The sequence below is a fragment of the Vicia villosa genome, unplaced genomic scaffold (genome assembly GCF_029867415.1).
Source record: "Vicia villosa cultivar HV-30 ecotype Madison, WI unplaced genomic scaffold, Vvil1.0 ctg.000218F_1_1, whole genome shotgun sequence".
NCBI lineage: Eukaryota > Viridiplantae > Streptophyta > Magnoliopsida > Fabales > Fabaceae > Vicia > Vicia villosa.
In genome coordinates, this window is record NW_026705082.1 from 992,538 (window position 1) to 1,012,744 (window position 20,207).

The 20,207-nt window shown below is 34.6% G+C and overlaps 2 protein-coding genes and 1 long non-coding RNA gene across 4 annotated transcripts; all 3 read left to right on the top strand.

The window, feature by feature from the left end:
• The first annotated feature begins 1,445 nt into the window (after window positions 1-1,445).
• Window positions 1,446-2,493, top strand: LOC131625474 (putative F-box/LRR-repeat protein 9). The gene is made up of 2 exons (XM_058896334.1): window positions 1,446-1,786; window positions 1,920-2,493. The coding sequence occupies exons 1-2, from the start codon at window positions 1,446-1,448 to the stop codon at window positions 2,491-2,493; spliced, it is 915 nt and encodes a 304-aa protein (XP_058752317.1).
• Window positions 2,494-10,125: 7,632 nt separating this feature from the next.
• Window positions 10,126-11,082, top strand: LOC131625499 (uncharacterized). 2 transcript variants are annotated; one of them, XR_009290868.1, is made up of 2 exons: window positions 10,126-10,641; window positions 10,764-11,082. It is a non-coding gene; the product is annotated as an uncharacterized LOC131625499 (long non-coding RNA). The 2 variants fall into 2 exon arrangements; XR_009290869.1 differs by having other exon boundaries at window positions 10,777-11,082.
• A 4,289-nt stretch (window positions 11,083-15,371) lies between these two features.
• Window positions 15,372-16,462, top strand: LOC131625500 (putative F-box/LRR-repeat protein 23). The gene is made up of 2 exons (XM_058896355.1): window positions 15,372-15,762; window positions 15,864-16,462. The coding sequence occupies exons 1-2, from the start codon at window positions 15,428-15,430 to the stop codon at window positions 16,381-16,383; spliced, it is 855 nt and encodes a 284-aa protein (XP_058752338.1). The 5' UTR covers window positions 15,372-15,427; the 3' UTR covers window positions 16,384-16,462.
• The last annotated feature ends 3,745 nt before the right edge of the window (window positions 16,463-20,207 follow it).

Genomic DNA, 20,207 nt, shown 5'->3' on the forward strand with positions numbered 1-20,207 from the left:
TCAGTCAAAACAGCATACCATATGATTAGGAGTAGCAAGCAAAATCTGAAACCGGGGCCATCGCATACAATGGACTCTTTTCTGTGGAAGCAATTGTGGAAAGCGCCAATCCTCGAGAGAACAAAGCACTTTATTTGGAGGCTGCTTAAGAACATTCTGCCTACTCAAAGCAATCTAGCAAAAAAAGGCATCTCATTGGATGTTACTTGCCCATTGTGCCAATCCCATGTAGAAGATTCATCTCATCTATTTCTGCAGTGTCATGTCTCTAAGGCTGTTTTCTTTTCTTCTCCCTTAGGAATTAGAATCCCTATGACAGATGACATTGTTGAGTGGTTGACTGGTGTTTTCAAGAGTAAGGATGATTTCCTGTGTCAAGTTGTTTGTATTGGTCTCTGGAAGATCTGGCAGGCCAGAAATGAGCTGGTACATAATCACAAGGAGGTGAAACCGCATTTGATAGCGCAGGACATATGGTATGCTTGCAGTGAGGTGTCGGGGCAGCGGAAAAAAGGAACTATGCAGATGGGAGACTCACAACAGATGAGGTTTTGTTCCAGCCATTGGACGGTTCAATCTGACGCGGGGTGTTTTGCCGATGGAACAGTATCCTTAGGCTGTATCATCAAAGATCCGTGCGGCATGGTTTATGTGGCGACTTGCAAAAGCTTTCCAAGCGTAACAGATATTCTCTCAGCTGAACTGCAAGGAATCCTATGGGCTATGCAATTAGCAAAGGATCTCAAACTAACCAATGTTGTCTTCCAGTCGGACGCGATGGTGCTAGTAGACTGCATAAATGGCCAAGATTTTCTTGCAGCTTTGGACCCGTTGATTTGTGACTGTAAAACTTTGTTATGTTCTTTTAATTCTGCTACTATTATGTATCTTAATAGATCCTTGAACACTGATGCCCACCAGATGGTGGGAATTGGCAAGATTGCTGGATCCAGAACCTGGTCTGGTTCAATTCCTTGTATGGAGGATGTTATATCCCCTTTGGCTGTTTCAGCCGTCTGCTAATATATCAGTTATGTTTCGCATCAAAAAAAAAAAAAATATTGAACTAAATATTGAACTAAAATGCTCAATCGGTGTGACGTTTCACCGAATCAATAAGTGAAAAAGTAAAAATATTATTTATGGTGATCCATTTAGTATAGTCCTAATTTATAAATTATCCTTTAATGAAAAATTATTACTGATAAACATTTAATTATATATCTAGGAGTATTGTTTTAGTTATAGATTATTTGGGCAGCCAAAAGGTTTATGCACTATTATACTTTATCTCAAACGTTGCAACCCCTTTTCTTCCGCAGGTTACTAATTCCAACTAAATCAAAGCTCATATGTGAAAATTATATAAATGTAAAGTTACAGGTAACCTATATCATCACACACACACACAAATCAATCTTAAGCTATCGATCTTTATTTGCAAAATGGTTATGAATTCAAGGCCAACTAAGGTAATGAGATTGGAGGACCTAATACAGTTAGTTCCAAATTGGCTTGAACTTCCAAAAGATGTGACATCAAAGATACTCCAATTGCTTGGTCCTGTTGAAATTGTGAAGAATGCACGTAGAGTGTGTCCTATGTGGAGGAACATTTGTAGGGATCCTAGCATGTGGAAGAGCATTGAAATGATCAAAAGTCGAAAATCACCATATAACTTAGAGAAGATTTGTATGTATGCTGTTGATCAAGGTTGTGATCATGTTGAAGAAATTAATGTTGAGTATTTTGCTACTGATGAACTCATCAAAAAAATAGCTGAAAGGTAATAATAGTACAGTATTATCTTATTTTTGTTTTCATATTCAATTTTTTTTTTTAATGTTTTTTTATTAGGGTTTGTACTTCTTTCTAATCAACCAAATTTTTTTCTTCCAATTTTGACCTAAATTATACAGAACTACCAATCTGCGACGCATTCGGATCTCAAAATGCTTGAAAATATCAGATAAAGCCTTCAGTGATGCTGCTAAAAAGTTTTCACTACTTGAGGAACTTGAACTTTCGTTCAACGAATTAAACAAAGATTCTCTTGAAGCGATTGGCCAAAATTGTCCACTTTTGAAAACCCTAAAATTCAATAGAGCATACAAAGGACTTAAGTGTACATCCTACAAAGGTTTCAAATGCAACAAAGAAGCATTTGCTATTGCAAAAATGTCCGGATTAAAACATCTCGAGCTTTGGGGAAACAATCTCACAAGTGATGGTTTAGTTGCTATTCTCGATGGTTGTCCTAACCTTGAATCTCTTGACCTTCGTATGTGTTACAAACTTGTTATGTCTGAAGATTTGGTGAAAAGGTGTTATGAGAATATTAAATATTTTAGACATCCTGGTGAGTTTATTGATGAGCACGATGATGATAAGGATGATCATGTTTTTGTATTCCATTGTGAATGTCGTGATAGAAGTGGCAAGGGAATGAAGAGGACGAAGATGACATACATGAATTTTAATAAGTTTCGTTGATGAATGGTTTGACTAGAAGCTGTGATCTTTTGAAGGAAATTTGCAGGAGAAATTTAATATTCTTGTTTAATTTTTTTGGTCTGTTTGGGATGTAATGAAAATGAATTTTGATGGAAACAACTGTGAGCTTTTTTTTTTTTGGTTTTATTGTTGAAGTAGTTTCATTGGGAGATTTTGTTTAGTTTATGTATAATACAATTTTTTTTGCGAGTGTCTATTATAATGATATCGACACATCCACCCTTCCAATTTTAAAATAATTAGTAACTTTTTTAAAGATCCCATCAAATTGATAAATATATTTTTTTTCATTAACAAACTAGAATAAAACTAATAGAGTAAAGATTAATTTTGGTCCTGCATAAAAATAAAAATTGCAGAATCTAGATTAATTTGAGGAAAAAAAACCTATTTAATCCAATAAAAAATCTAACTTGCCATGTTAATCTCTATGTCAATTTTTTTTTTTTTTTAACTTTTGAATTGTGAGTGATTGTCCCCTATATTATTTATAAATAGGGGCCAACTTCATTACCCTTCAATTAAAAGTGGGAAATTTTACCCATCTGACTTGGCTAAAACATATTGGTGTAAAATTAGGTTATTTGACATATCATTAAGAAAATTGTATTTTTAATTGTTGCAGCATAATTCTTTATGATTACAATTACATCTATTATGTTTCCAATGCACTAATGAACAAATTTTGTTTGCTTGCCTCTATAAAATAATTGAATTTTAATGATCACTTTTACTTTGGTATACAAAATAGATGTTTTTTTTTTTATGTAATTGTTATTTTTTAATAATAAAAGTTTATACTATTTTAGCATATAATTTAATTACGTACTGTATGCTGTTTACTATATAGTATTTTATTAAGTGTCATGCTAACGAGTGTCCCAGGGGCACTCTTTAAGCATTCTAATTAAAGAATATATTCTATAGAAAAGTTAACAATTTCAATTTCCGAGGCAATTAATACACATATTATCAATAAAAACTTGCTATTTTAAGGCCTTAAAGAGTGCCCCAGGGGCACTCGTTAGCATTTCCCTTTTATTAAATAACTTGGAGAATAAGGGAGGTAAGGAAGAGGAAGGTAGGAAGGAGTCTTATAGTGCGCATCAATGATTATAGGTTCGTTGAACATAAGAGGGGGAGTGAATGCACTCAAAAGGAGGAGGATTAATTCTTTAATCAAAAGAGGTAAAGCGGACATTTTTTTAATTCAAGAAACTAAGGTGACAAACATGGATGAGGAGATAGCTAAGAGTTTTTGGACTTCGGATCTTGGGTATTCTTACTCGAATTCGAGAGGTAGATCGGGGGGCTTGCTTTCATTATGGAATAAGGAGAAAATGGAGGTTTTGTTTAGTTTCAAAGGTGAAGGTTTTTTGGGGATAAAATTGAAGTGGGATCTTAATATCTATTATGTTATTAATGTGTACTCTTCTTGTGACATACATAAAAAGAAGGCCTTGTGGGAGGATCTTTTATCTTTGAAGGATAAATTCAAAGATGGAGAATGGATCATGGGCGGGGATTTTAATGCGGTAAAGGATGGGAAGGAAAGAAAGGGCAAAGTCGGTGTGGTTAATAATAGAGAGGTGGAATTATTTGCGGATTTCATTGATAAATCTACGTTGGTGGACATGCCATGCAAAGGGAAAAAATTCACTTGGTTTAGTGGAGATGGTAAGTCGAAAAGTAGAATCGATAGATTTCTTTTATCTAGTGTTGTTGTTAATAGATGGGGGGTGGTTGGTCAATTGATTGAGGATAGAGATATTTCGGATCATTGTCCGATATGGATTAAGACAGATATTGCCAATTGGGGTCCTAAACCTTTTAAATTCAATAACGAGTGGTTCTCTTTGGATTCTTTTTTACCTTTTGTTGAGAAGGAATGGAAGAGTATGGAGGTGGAAGGTAGAGGTGATTTTGTCTTGAAAGAGAAGCTTAGAATTTTAAAAGATAAAATTAAGGTGTGGAACAAGGAGGTGTTCGGGAAGATAGATATGGAATTGGAAGATTGTGTGCGCAACATTAATTTAGTGGATGAAAAGATGGATTCGGATTCTAGTCCTTCTTTTTTTGATAATCTCGACTTGAGAAAGGAGGATAGTGGAAATTTTTGGAAGAACTTAAGGATAAAGGAGAATATGATTATTCAAAAATCTAGATCTAAGTGGCTTAAAGAGGGAGATGCTAATAGCGGTTTTTTTCACAAGGTGATGAAGCAAAGAAGATGTCATAACCACTTAGGTCCGATTCTTACACGCGGAGGCTTGAAGGAGTCGGTGGAGGATGTTAAAGAAGAGGTTTGGAATCACTTCAGTTTTAAATTCTTGGAAACGGAGGTGGATAGACCGGTGTTGGATGGTATTTCTTTTAATACCATTAGTGCGGAAGAAGTGGCTAATTTAGAAAAACCTTTCCTTGAAGAAGAAATAAAGGAAGCGGTTTGGAATTGTGGTGGAGATAAAAGTCCGGGTCCGGATGGGTATTCATTTCTTTTTATTAAGAAATGTTGGTATTTCATTAAACTTGATTTTATGAAATTCTTTAATCATGTGTTTGACGGATGATCTATTTCAAAGGCCATTACTTCATCTTTTCTCTCCTTAATTCCAAAAGTTACTAATCCTTTAACTTTGGATGACTATAGGCCTATATGCTTGGTGGGATGCATGTATAAGGTGGTGGCTAAGTTGTTGGCGGGTAGATTGAAAAGGGTGCTTAATTCTATCATCTCTCCTTGCCAAAGTGCCTTTGTTCCAGGGAGACAATTGTTGGATGGAGTGTTAGTAGCGAATGAAGTGGTGGATTTTGCGAGAAAAGAAGGTAAAAATTGTATGCTTTTTAAAGTTGATTTTGAGAAAGCTTATGATAAAGTTAGTTGGAATTTCCTCCGTTACATGCTTAGGAGGATGGGGTTCGGAGAGAAATGGTTGCATTGGATGGAGCTTTTTGTGTTCAATAGTAGTATGTCGGTTTTAGTTAATGGGAGTCCAACCAAGGAGTTTTTGGTTTCTCGTGGGTTGAGGCAAGGTGATCCCCTATCTCCTTTTCTTTTCGTGATAGTGGCGGAAGGATTAGCGGGCCTTGTGAGGAAGTCCATTGATATTGGTGAATTCCATAGTTTTGATATTCGAGGTTCTTGCAAGGTGGATTTGCTTCAATTTGCGGATGATACTTTAATTGTGGGGGAAGGAAGTTGGAGGCATGTGTGGGCTATAAAAGCGGTGCTCCGGGCTTTCGAAATAGTATCGGGATTAGGCATTAATTATCACAAAAGCAAGTTGATTGGAATTAACTCTAATATCTATTTTTTGGAGGCGGTTTCTCACTTGTTTTCTTGTAGGAGGGAAGATAACAATTTCTACTTCCTTGGCATTCCCGTCGGTTTCAATCCGAGGAAGGAATCCACGTGGAGTCCTCTTGTTCTTAAGTTGAAGAAGCGATTGGAAGGATGGACTAATCGATTTTTGAACTTGGGAGGTAGAATTACTCTTTTAAAGTCCGTGCTTAGTTCTTTAACTATTTTCACTTTATCCTTTTTTAAAGCTCCTAGCAAGATTGTGAAAAAATTCACAAGCATTCAAAACAAGTTCTTGTGGGGGGGAGTGAGGGAAAAGAGAACCATTCATTGGGTGAGGTGGGAAGATGTTAATTTACCTTTGGAGAAAGGAGGGCTTGGAGTGAAAAATATCGCTTTATTTAATCTAGCACTTATTAATAAATGGAGGTGGAGAATTATTCAAGGTCAAAATTCTTTGTGGTATAACATTTTGAAAGCGAGGTATGGAGATATTTCTAATAAGGTCTTTAGTGGTGATAATAGCATTAAAATTCCTTCATCTTGTTCTTTTTGGTGGAAGGATTTATTAAAGATTGGTAGTTGTTTTTTGTTGGATCCCTTGGTTGAGAATTGTAGGTTTTCCATTCATGATGGTTATACTACTTCTTTTTGGGAAGCTAGGTGGTTGGAGGATATGGTGTTGAAAGATTTTTTTCCGGAATTATTCAAGGCATCTTGTTTGAAGTATGTGTCGGTGGCGGCAATGGGAGGATGGAAAGAGGGTTGTTGGCATTGGAGTAATCTTGGTATTTCGATTGATTCCTTGGATAGTAGCGGGTTAAGGGAGAATTTTTGTGCTTTAAAGGAGCGGTTGGAGACTTTTAGGGGTTGGTCGGAAGGAAAGGATGAAGTGGATTGGCTTGCGAATTCTAGTATGGATTTTTCGGTAGCTTCTTGTTACAATTTCCTCGAACAATTGCGTATCCCGTTTGGTCCGAAAAACAAGTGTGATGATGCTTTTGGGTTGTTGTGGAAAATGGATGTTCCTTTTAAAATAAAAGCTTTTGGTTGGAGACTTTTTCTCAACAAGCTTCCAACTAAGGATCTTTTGTCTTCTAGAGGTTTGTCTTTCTCTAATGATAATTTATTATGCATTTTATGTGGTAGTTGTTCGGAAGATAGAAACCATTTCTTTTTTAAGTGTTCGGTGGTGAAAAAGATTTGGAGGGAGGTGGCTTTTTGGGTTGGTAAAGAGGAAAATAGAGAGGAAGCTTGTTTAGCCAACTTCATGGAATGGTACGAATTTTTTGATTGTATGAAGGTGAGGCATAAAAAGGAGGGTGTTGTGTGGCTAGCGACAACGTGGCATTTGTGGCTATTAAGGAATGGGGTGTGTTTTAGGAATGATAATTGGAGCGTAAATAATGTCGTTTGGAATATTAAGTTGCTTATATGGAGGTGGTCTTTTTGTGGGAATATTACCCATTCCAAATACTCTTTTTATGAGTTTATTAAGGACCCTTTGTTCTTCATCTCATAATTGATTATTTGGTTGGTAATTTTTTCTTTGGTCGGCTATTTCCGACTTTGTAAGAGGGTTGAAGAACCCCTAGTTCTTCCGTTATTGAATTTTGCTTTCTAAAAAAAAATATTGGCAAATAAATTTTTTATATAATTTTTCAAAAATATATATTTATTTGTTACATTCTATTCTATATTTCTATTATAACTATTACATTATTTATTTACTCCATATCTAAATTCTTATTTTATATTTTATTTATAATAATGAAAATATATCAATAGTTAAAAATATTAATTTTTTAAAATATTAAATGTGTGATAATTTTTTTTAATTACCAATTTATTTATTAAAAAAGTAGTCTGATATAATTGATTTTTAATTTTTTGATTATGTGTTGTCGAGCTAATTTTAAAAAAATCAAACAAACCTTTCTTTTGCACACAATTTTCTTAACACAAATTTTCAAAATGATATTTGTGGAGTACCACAAATATGATGGGTGCTAACACCTTCCCCTTGTATAACCAACACCCGTACATAAGATCTCTTTTTGATTTTTTTGTTTTAAAAACTTCTTCTTTGGGTTTATTTCGCTCTTTTCCCATTCCCTTTGAAAACAATAAAGCGTGGTGGCGACTTTCACAGAAATAATGAGTCAAGTCAATCCAATGTCTTTGATCTCAGATTTTTCCCCGCTACACCTACGCTTCGAACAACGCATCAAACGGAGTCCAGAAACTCAAGTTACGGCCTTTACAAAAATTCTGGTTCAGGCACCATTCGCTCGGCGAGTCTCCTCGTTCGCCCGGCGACTGAAGTCACTAACCAACATCCGAATTTCCTCACGCCTCTCGCCCAGATAGCCTCTTCACTCGCCCGACGACTAAAGTCAGTAGCCAACACCTACCCTTGCTTGCACCATTCACCCGACGTGTCCCGAATTGATCGCCTCACTCGGCGATTGGGTCGATTCACCCGACGAATCTACGCGAACAGGATTTTCCTGTTTCGATTTCCTGCATAAAACCAGTCCCAATTCTTGCGATTCCTTCACCTTACAAGTCCTAAATTATCATCTAAACTCAAAATTTCATCATATAACCACAACTCTATGTTTTCCCCATTATAGACATCATTCTATTGCAAACTAGCACCTCTAATTAAAATAATCTCAACTAATTATTCTAAAATACTCCCAATTTCCGATAACCCTCTTAACAGACATGAACATCACATAAATCACCAAAACACCACATATCATGGTTAAAACATCACAAACTTCACAAGGACTCACATATTCACACTAAATTAATTAAATAACTAATTAAATAATGGGGTAAATAAGTTTTTGGTCCCTCTAAATATAGCGGTTTTCAACTTTAGTTTCTCTAAATATTTCCTTCAAAGAATGGTCCTCCTAAAAATTTTAATTTTAACTTTTGGTCCCTATTGCAATTTAGCGACGGTTTTAGTGACAGTTTTAGCAACAGTTTTTGATTTAGCGACAAAATTATTGACAATTTTAGCTACGATTTTGCCATGAGGGACCAAAAGTTAAAATTAAAATTTTTAGGAGGACCATTCTTTGAAGAAAATATTTAGAGGGACTAAAGTTGAAAACCCCTATATTTATAGGGATCAAAAGCATATTTAACCCTCAAATAATTAATTTAGATTTTCGGGGTGTTACATGGTGGACCTCTTGGAGTCAGATTGAGACTTTTTTAAAATTGATTGATTCTTTGTCCAATTTACACAGTTTGGACAATTTTATATTTAAAATTCTAGTTGGTGTTCTTCTGGTGAAGGAAAGAGTCAATAAAAAAGGACCATTTCTAGTGTAAGACTTTTGAATTGTGATTTGAGAAGGAGGTGGTGGATCTCCGAGAGTTCGATTGATGAAACTTTTGAATTTGTTTGTTTCTTAGACCATTTTACACAATATGGACAGTACAATATTGAAAAGTCTAGTTGGTGAAAAAATAGTCAGCTAAGAAATACTCCATCCGTCTCACAATGAGTGACCCAGGACACCATTTCACACAGATTAAGAAGACCCAGATTTCATTGAGGGGCCGTCGACTCAAGCACAAGACGAACCAAATAGAGGGGGGCGTCGTCGCAGGAATAGGGGGGCATTACCAACTCGTGACCCGTCTACACGACCCATTAGACAACCTCAATGTGGATCGTACCATGGTCCACGTGGCGCGCAATAAGATTTTTATTTGTATCGTTAATGTATTTTGAGTAATTTGTATTTTGGTTATGTTTAATATATTGGTATTATATTTCCATCTTAAAAAATATAAAAAAACAACTAAAAAAGTAATATAAAAAAAACAGAAAAAAAAAATGAAAAAAAAAACAGTTGAAAAAAATACCAAAAAAAAAAATGAAAAAAAAAAATAGGGGGGGGGGTGTTGTCGCCAGGGGGGTGGCGACAACACTTAAAGGAAACAACGTAGGCGCCAGTGGGCCTGGCGACCACACTAAAGCCCACAACGTTGTCGCCACCCCCCCCCCGGCGACAACGTGTATTTTTTAGCAAAAAAGTGACATTTGTGTAATTAATTTGAAAACCTTGTTATTTTTGGAATTTTTTTAAAAAAGTTGGTTATTCAAAAAAAAAATTCGATAAGTTACAATAGTGAAAGGGTGCGTGACCATCCATGACATTCAGGTTATCTTCAGCATTAGAAACATAGTGATCACAAAACAATTTTGATATTTTTATGTAATTCATTCACCAATAAAACAATGGCACGTGGCATGGCAAAATAAAAACATAAGAAATCATGTTAGCAGCAATACAGATCTTTTCATTCTCCTCTTCTTTATGCCATTCACGCTCATCTTTTCTTATTTCCAAAATCTCTAACCAAGCACCACAATAACAACATTCTAACACAAAATCAATCAAAAAGACATAAAATTTCAAGCATAACAAAACGATCATGGAGATTACCAAATCAAGGGTGAAATGTTCAACGATCAACCGCAAATATCACGAAAGAGATGGTTACCGATGTGTGTATCGTCCGCCGAAAAATTGCTGCGAGTTGCCGCGTCGTGCAATTCTTCTTCTTTTTCGGTGATGGAGATGGTAGAACCACGACGACGGCGCGTCCGATCTGGAACCGACGGTGGTTGCTTCAGCCGTAGCGGGTGGATTCAACGGCAGTGATGATGGGCGGCGCTCCGGCGATTCTGCTGTACGGACAGCCGGACTGTGTGGCGGCACACGGCTGAACGTGGAGCTGTTCGTGAGTGGATCGGTTCGACTCGACGACGATGTCCGAGAACGGAGCTATTTCAGGTTGCGGTTTCGGATCCGTGCGATTAGCTTTTCTTTCTGTAAAACAACAACATTAATAACAAGATTACTCAAACAATTGAATTAATTCATGTTATTTATATCTGCAATTCTTGTCAAGATAGTTCTAATTTGCAGGTGTCTTGAGAGTCCAGGGGTGAGTCGCGAGTAAATTCGCCGGGGAGTCGTACTTCATGCGGCGGTTGGAAGGGCTGTGGCTTCGCGGAGTGCGTATGGTTTTCCGCGGTGGCTGAGTTGTTATGTCCTGGTGGTGTCGGCCGAGTCTTGTTATAGCTGCTGGAAAAAAAAACAAAACTAATGTTGTAGTTGTTAGTTCAATGAAATCTGCATTTTGTATGAAGTTTATGTCAGTATTCGTTGTTGCAACTAAATGAGAAAAATAGTGTTAATTTGGGAAAGAATTTGTGAAAATATTGTTATGAATTGGACTTGTAGTTCTAGTGATTGAATCTTGATTGGTTTTGGTTACGTTTCTTGTGAATTGTTTGAAGGAAGGATATGGTGTGGGTAGTTACTGTAAAATATAGAACAAGCAACCAAAAGGATGAAGGTTAGTATTATATATTGGTAAGAAAGGTTTACAAGTTAACAACTACGAGAGAAAAAAAGATTTTCTATACAAGAGAACTGTTAGTGCATGGCTACTGTAGGTGAAGAGAAAAGACTTTGTGGAATAAGGGTTCGGATTCTTGGTTTATATATGAAAAATATTAGGTTAGAATGATTAAAAGAGAACAAAATCAATAATCAATTAAAATAATAAAAATCCAAAATCAAATATTGTTTGATTTAAATTTATGATTATTTTAACCAATTATATAAATTCTCTCCTAAAATAAAGATTACCATCTAAAAAAGAAAAGGAGAACAAAATCTTTCAAAAAATTTATTTTATGATTTTTTGGATATTTTTGTGAATAAAATGTGAATAATAAAAAAATATTTTTAATAAATAATAAATAATAAAAGCGAAAATAATATTTAAATATTAAAAAACAATTTTTTGTGAATTTTTTAAAAAAAAGGAAAGAAATGTTAGAAGTGAGATTCCGACTTGGGGCCTCTCGCTCTTGTACCTTTTACCCGCAAATTCTTACCAACTGTGCTATGTCACTTAATCGAAATAAAATGACATTTGTGATGAGGGCAAATTTTGGGGTATGACAGGAGGTGGGTAAAAAAATTTTCTAAAATAATCATTTAAACACCTAAGGACAATTTGGTAAATTACCATTAATCTTGCATGACATATTAAGTAAATAAAGAACTTTTGTGATCAAGAATCATGTTTAAACCTCAAGTCATTTCATTAAATCAAGAAGGGTAGAACTAAGATTTTACAATTAAGACAAGGGAATAATGATCTTTTGAGGTATTTGGCTCTATGGGTGTGACCTCTTAAGAGAGAAATTAGAATTTTCTCTCCTTTCTAATAAAAATGCACACGATGGAAAAGGAGAAAAAGAGAGAGCAACTTAACCTCTTACAAGCTTCTCTTCCACTCTCATCACTATGAGAAACAATTGAAGAAGAAGATGGTATTGGAAGTCTTCTTCAACCTCTCCTCCTTACCTTGAAGATACAAGGTAAGTATTGTATTCAGTTCTCTCTTCCGAATCTTAGTGCTAATATCTCTAAACATCCCTTCCTTTTCTATGTCATATGGAGACGATCCTTGGAAGATCTAGCCATATCACCTAGAATGAAGGCAAGTCTAATAGAGATGGAATTTAATCGTGCATGTGGTTGGAACAATGAAAAAGGGATTCGTCATCAAGTTCATCTTCTCTAATTTTTTTATTTTAGGTGGCTTTCCCCTCCCATAGATTATGATCATGAAATGACTAAAATTTTTACATGCATGTGGTAATATAGATACTTTGAGGATTCTATGAATATGCATGATACAATTATAAGAAAGGGTAGTATGACTAGAATGACAAGTAGATTATAATTCTATGTTAATTAATATCAAGATCATAAGAATTATATGCTAATTGCATGCTAGAATTTAGGATCCTTTGATGTGTTATGCTTTAAAATATATGTAATTTTATGTGTTAGCTACTAATATGAACATGTTTAGATGATGGTAATTTTTAGTAAAATTTTGGCATGTTAAGAGTTGAATTTTTTGTTGTAAGCATGGAAAAATTTGGAAGTCTATTCAAGCATGTGGAAGTTGAAGTTGTGCTTGTTGTAGTCAAAGCCTGTTCGAACCTGCAGTACTAAGTTGTTGTTTTGTATTTTTCTTATGCAGTAGCTATGCATGCCATGTATGAGTGTTATCATCATACATGACATTCATATGCTAGTAGTCTATAAATAGGTTTCTCTCTCAAGTTGTTGAGAGATGTTGGTTATTAACCACTTGTAATCTTTTAACCCTATTTGAGAAAGTGAATAGAAAATAATCGTCTAACAAACTCTGTTTCTCTATCTTTTTATCATGAATTGAACCGTTTTTCTTATACTTTTTCAAGAAACTCTCTATCTTACAACATTTCTTCGTTCTTGAAGGAGATTGTTGCAACAAACTAGTACGGTGAACATGTATCAAGATGCCATCAACGAAGTATGAGATTCATAAGTTCACATGTGTGATCGATTCTTAACAGGGTATGTTAGAAGTATTGAAGGGATCGAAGAAGATGAATGATGCCTTAAGAGAGAAGGATAAGACAATGATGATCGAGAATGCCCACTGTGTCGTATTGAGCCTTCGTGATAAGGAGAATTCAAAGGTTTGTACATGACTAAGTCATTGGTGATCAATCGTATTTAGCTGAAGCAGGTCATATATTCATTCAAGATGAGTGAAGATAAAGTCTTGACTAAAGAGTTGGATATGTTCAATAAAATGATTATTGATTTGGAGAATATTGATGTTAGCATTGATAATGTAGATCAAGCGTTGCTGTTGCTGCTGCTGCCTGCTTTACCAAGATCTCATGCTCATTTCAAAGACACTCTCTTGTATGGAAGAGAGTCCCTAACCTTTAAAGAAGTTCAATCGGCCTTGTACTCAAAGTACTAAAACGAAAGAAAAGAGAACACGCCATCGTCTGTTGGTGAATGATTTTCTGTAAAAGAAAAATTCTTGAAGAAGAATGATAAGTTTGAGAATAAGAAGGGTAAAGATCAACACAAGACTTATGATGGTAATGCTCCTGCTATTAGGTGTTACCACTGTAAGAAAGAGGGATATAAAAGAAAAATGTGCCCTAAATGGCCAAATAATCATAGAGGTAAGGATAATTACAAAACATCACTACGCCAAACAAGACCTTAGACATCGCTTTTATGGCTTTAGACAACGTTGTCTATTCCAGCACTGCTGTAGGTAAAGACAACGTTTTTTTAAGTGAAAGCGCTTCTAAAGCCCCCCTTAAGCCAGCGCTTTTAGTTTGAAAGCGCTGCTAAAGGCCCCTTTAAACCAGCGCTTTTAGTTTGAAAGCGTTGCTAAAGGCCCCATTAAGCCAGCGCTCTTAGTTTGAAAGCGTTGCTAAAGGCCCCCTTAAGCCAGCGCTTTTAGTCTGAAAGCGCTGCTAAAGGCCCCCTTAAGACAGCGCTTTTAGTTTGAAAGCGCTGCTAACGGCCCCTTAAGCCAGCTCTTTTAGTTTGAAAACGCTGCTAAATGCCCACTTAAGCCAACGCTTTTAGTTTGAAAGCGCTGCTAAAGGCCCCTATGCCAGCGCTTCCCAAACTAAATTTTTTAAAAAAAAAGCCTCTTTAGGCAGCGCTTTTAGTGTAAAGCGCTGTCTAAACTATACAATTTTTTTTATATAAATTAATTAAAATAGAGTTGTTTGTATTATACATTTTATATGCACCTGTTTTTAACCACAATTTGCACCAGGTTTTTAACCAAAATTTGCACCAGATTATATGCACCAAATTTTTACAAATTGGAGCTTCAATCCAATTAAAAACAATACCATAAGATATACCATATACATTTGCACCAATATACTTATATATACTATTACTCTTGTACATATACTTTTAAAAAAAATAACACCAAAAGATAGTGATGAATGGTCCTGGTTATAAATCACATTTGAAGAAGTTCAATGAGTTTTTTTTTGTTGTTGTAGTGCAAACCCTATGTCCACATGAATGGTCCTGGTTGGAGTAAAAGGACAAGAACTTTCTAAGACCCCAATAAAATATCTATAAAATGATAACATACATCAATATAGTACACACTACAATTCTTAAGAATTCAATACCTCTTATATCTAAGAGTCACTAACTAGAGTGTTGAAGTGTGTGGAGGTACCTTTCTCTCTAATTAAGCTAGGCAATCAGAGAGATACCGATCTTCATGTTGTTAATTATGTTAAGAATTGACTGTCATCAAATAGAAGACTCCTTATCAAAAGGAATAACAACTAATAAAATTTATTTTAGTAATGATCTTAAATTTATAATTATTTTTTAAAACTTTGCACAACCTAAATATATTCCTATTATTGAGTTTCATTTTGGTTAACTATTCTTCTTACTACAATAATAATAAATGTTTACTCTAAGAGACGATTGAAGTGAGCATGCCTTTATGCCTTTATATAGGCTTTGGAATACATATGCTTAATGGCTAAGTAACTTAAAGCATCCTTGAGTGGTGGGGTACTTGCTTTCTTTCTTATGCTTAATAAATAAGCTTAGTTTTACTTGGACAACAAGTTATCTAGATTCTAAATTCTTCACTTATTTAATCTACCAACGTTACTAAATACTTCTCCACTCCACACTATCGAATACTATGGCATCCTGTTCAGTTGCTCCAAAGGAAGCCGAAAGTGAGCATACAGCCATACCAAATTGGGTTGCACTTCCCAGAGACATCACAGCAAACATTCTTCTGAGGCTCGATACTATCGAAATTGTGACAAGTGTACGCTATGTTTGTCCTTTATGGTGGAACATTTTCAAAGATCCTCTCATGTGGCGCAATGTTCAAATGACCAGTCTTGGTGATTTTTATGAGCAGGCAATAGAGATTTGTGAATATGCTATTAAACAAAGTTGCGGTCATTTAGAAAACATTTTCATTGATGGCTTTGCCACGGATGATCTTCTTCAATTCATAGCTGACAAGTACTGTAACTGTTAATACCGATTTTTTGTTTTGCTTTCAGGAGTTGTATCATTAGGCCTTGATCAAACATATTTTTAATATTTTATTCAAAATTTTGCAGTGCTAGTAATCTCCGAGGCCTGGTGCTTATAAATTGCCATGGAATTTCCGATGAAGGTTTCTGTCAAGCGGTAAAAAAACTTCCGCTGCTAGAGGCATTGAATATTTTGTGGTTCAACTTATCGAAGGATTCTCTCGAAGTTGTTGGCCAATGTTGCCCTCTTTTAACAATTCTAGTATTTGCAAGATCGGGGAGTAATTGTATTATCGACGGTGGTCTTGATGACGAAGCGTTTGTAATTGCAAAAACAATGGTTGGATTACGTGATCTTAAAATTCCAGGAAATTCGCTCACTAATGCTGGCTTGCTTGCGATTCTTGCCGGTTGTCCTCATCTTGAGATTCTTGATATTCGAGCATGCTATAATCTTCACTTGGATGAAAGTTTGAAGAAAAAGTGCATTGATCAGATTAAAGATTTGCTACTCCCAGAGCCAGTTTATGATGACTATTGGGATGATGATCGCGTAACTTATTTGGATTCTGTAATAGATGATGATTCTTACGATCCTTATGATTGATGATAAAAGTTAGTATTAGTCTATTGTCATTGTTTTCTTTCCATGTATTAATCTTCAAGTAAACTTTAAGTGTTTTTTATTTTTGTTTTGTTTATTTATGATTATGAATTAATTTTTGTGGTTTCCGAGTGTTCTAGATTTGTAATCAAAGTGGCGAAGCATATTTGTTCAATTACTTAATTAGATTAAGGCTGTGTTTTGGATTTGATTGAACGAAATGGCTTAACTTATGTTTTTAGCCCAAACAAAGTGTATTATAGAATCAAATGGGACTAGAGTACCAAAAGCTACAAAGAGAAAAAGAACTAACACCAATAAATGAATACTATAGATCAAAAACACCACATAAATAAACTCCAAAGAGAGTTTCCCTCAAGAATCTACTTCCTTTTTGGAGGAAAAAGCTGGATCTCAAGTGTACAGATCGCCAACACTAGATCAAAACCTCATAGGAAAGGAAAAGAAACACAAGACTCTTGATCTCGTTGAGATCTCGATTCACTTTGCCGAATTCAAAGGATATGGTTATATAATTAAGTTGTGAAGATGCAAGAATTTCCTCTTTGGTTTTGTCAAAAACTATTTCTATGTGCACAACATAATTACTCAACACCAAATGTTGGGTAATTTTACCCAGTTGATGTTTCTCAAAGATATTGATCTAAAATTGTCCATTAGTCATACCATTGAAAAAAGTAGCAGTTTTTCATTCTAGCCAGGGCCGGCCCAATCAAGTTGGAGGCCCTGTTCTAATTCAAAAAATGGACTTATATATAAAAAAAATACAATTTTAATAATTAAAAATAAAGATGAATTCTGTAGACAGTAGTTTCCGTAAATCAATTCTACTATATTCCTATAATAAATTAAATATTACAGTGAGAAAAATCAATTACATTAATAAAATTATAGAGAGAATTAGGAATAAATAGCTTATTAATCTATAATCTATTAACCTAAAAATTCTTAGGAACTTAGAACAAATTAGGAATTAATAGCTTATTAATCTGTAATCTATTAACCTAAAAATCCTTAGGAACTTAGAACAGAACTAAAAATGAAAAATCTAACTTTGTTTCAACTTTCAAACAATACAACCAAAATCCATTTAGTTTTGCATCACAATAGAAAATATGATATTTAGTTTGTCCAAAATTCTATGAAACAAAACATCAAAAATTCTCTGAATATCCATATAGTTTTACAAATTACAATACCATAGAGGACGGCAGTGCGGTGTTTTGTTACGGTGCAGTATTTTGCTACAGTGCAGCTTTTCGTTACGGTGTGGCGTTTTGTTAATGAACAACGGTGGACCAGTGGTGTACGGTGTTTTTTTTCCGCTTTCGTTTCGTTTTCGCTTTTTTCCTTAACGTTGCTGTGTTGTTCATATTGAAAAGAAAAGAGAGAGATAATAGAAAGAAGGAGAGAGACTCTAGTATTTAGTTTTCTATTTCTTTTAGTGTTTCAATATCTTTTTTATATATTTGTTTAATAATAATATTACAAATTGGGCCCCCAGGTTTATGAGGCCCAGTGCAATAGCACTGCCTGCACCTGGTTGGGGCCGGGCCTGATTCTAGCAATACTACTCTAACGATTTTTTTTTGAATTCTTATAATACAACCGATTAAATTCGACCACTAAACAATATCGGTTTCTCAATACAACTGATTAAATTCGACCACCGAACAATAAAACTTCACTGCCATGGAACCTAATGACTGTCAATATTTCAGCTTTTTTTATGCTTTAGGTTTCAACGATCCGTGAGAGTAAATTAGATGATAAGCGGTTTTTAGTATTCACGAGAATTAATAGTTTCCACTTGAGAGCGGAATCACGTAAAAATCGTATGGGGTGGATAGCAGCTTTGCAAGTGGTGAAAAAGCCAGATCCACAACTATGGTATAGGGTAAGTTAAATCGATATTGATTTATTTTAATTTCAAATTTAAAATATGAAATTTTATATGTCTGGTGGAACTGCTAGTATCATTAGAATGAAATTTGATGTGAATTTATTTTGGTATTTAATTATATTTGTCATTTCAATTTTCACATTAATCTTTCTCCGATAGGAACCTGAAGTATTTTTCTATTTCTTGAACTTTTTCATACATGCTTTTCTTGATGTCAATGATGTGTATAACTCAATTTATGCATTTCTTAAATCTTAATCACAAAACTTTTATGAGATTGTAAAAAAATCCTGGGCCAAATGACACGAATAAAGTTTCCATATTTTCCTTTTTTATATATATATATATATATATATATATATATATATATATATATATATATATATATATATATATATATATACTATCTACCCATTATTATTGAATTGGCCAAACTGACCAAATTGTCCCTTGCACAAATTACATTTACAAAGGAAAAAGGGCAATTTTGTAATCAACTAAATACAACACAAAATCTTCACCTTTTTCAACAAGCGTTACATTTCCATTGGTCCAACTTGATTTATTCTCCTTTCCCTCCATAACACCCTTTCTTTCTAGCACAATTTCAAATTTCACTTTTCACTTTTTTCTAATAAACTCTTTTCAGATCTGTTTTGCAACCCTAAATTTCTTTCTCTATCTCTATCTCTTTCTCTGCTCATCAACTCATCCATCTTCTCCTAACCATAGCAGAAAATAATTTCCTTCACTCTCTCTCCACTTTCAAAACAACATATTTGCTCTTCTTCTCTCTCTTTTAATTTATGCTCTATACTACCATTTTCTGTTTGATTATGTATTGTGTTGTTGCAGTTATACCGGAAAACTACAAATCTTGCGTTTGGCATGCTAGGGAGTTTGCTAATGGGGAACTAAAAGATGAGCTTTTCTACATTCGTTTTCCACCCATCGAAAGTAAGTATGAGCTCTTCTGATTTTTAACTTTAGGGTTTGTCATCACTCGGTATCTGTCGTTTTGATTTTCCTTGTCTCTGCTTCACAAACTGGTTTCGCCTCTTAACTGTGTGTTTTGTCTCTAATGTTTCAGTTAAAGATTTTACAACAATGCTCAAAAGATCATACCTTTTTTGCAAATCTGACTTTTGGTATGTGTCCATCTTTCAAAATATGAACCTATTGAAAAAAATCTTTCAAAATCTGACGTATTGCTACATGTTTTTTGTAAATCAGTGAAAATGTTTCTTGGATGTTTGTGTTGCTTATGTTAGAGCTATGGTTTTGTGATATTGCAGGTTGAAACAGTGTTGTTCTTTTGTGAATAAGTTTATACAACTTTAAGTTGTTTTCAATAAGTTGTTTTCAGTAAGTTGTTTTCAAAGTTAACGAAATAAGCTGTGTTTAATTACCAATGCTATGATTTTATGTATAAGTTGGTTTTCACTTGTATGTATAAGTTGTTATTGTTCTTCTTCTTCTTCTTCTTCTTCTTCTTCTTCTTCTTCTTCTTCTTCTTCTTCTTTTTTTCATCTAATTTCTGTTACCGATTCGTTGTTGTGTTGATTTGTTGTTGTTGACTAATGCTTAGATTGTGGTTTGTTAACTGGTGAAGGATTGTTACAGTTCGTTATCAACGTTTTGTGCTTTGCTCACCACATGTTCGATGAAAGGTCTCCACCGAACAAGGCCTCCCAGCACTTTCTGTGTCTTCCTGTTTGTATCTATGTGTTTTTCACTGTCTGTTGTAGGTTCTTTTCATTTTATGACTTATAATTTATAATGTGTTGTTCTAACTTTCCTCTTTTGAAAGTAAAGGAAAAACCTCCATATGAAGCCAAGGCTGCAAAATGGAAAGTTAAATATGAAATCTTCTTTTTTGTTGTTGATATTTTCTGTTGGATGC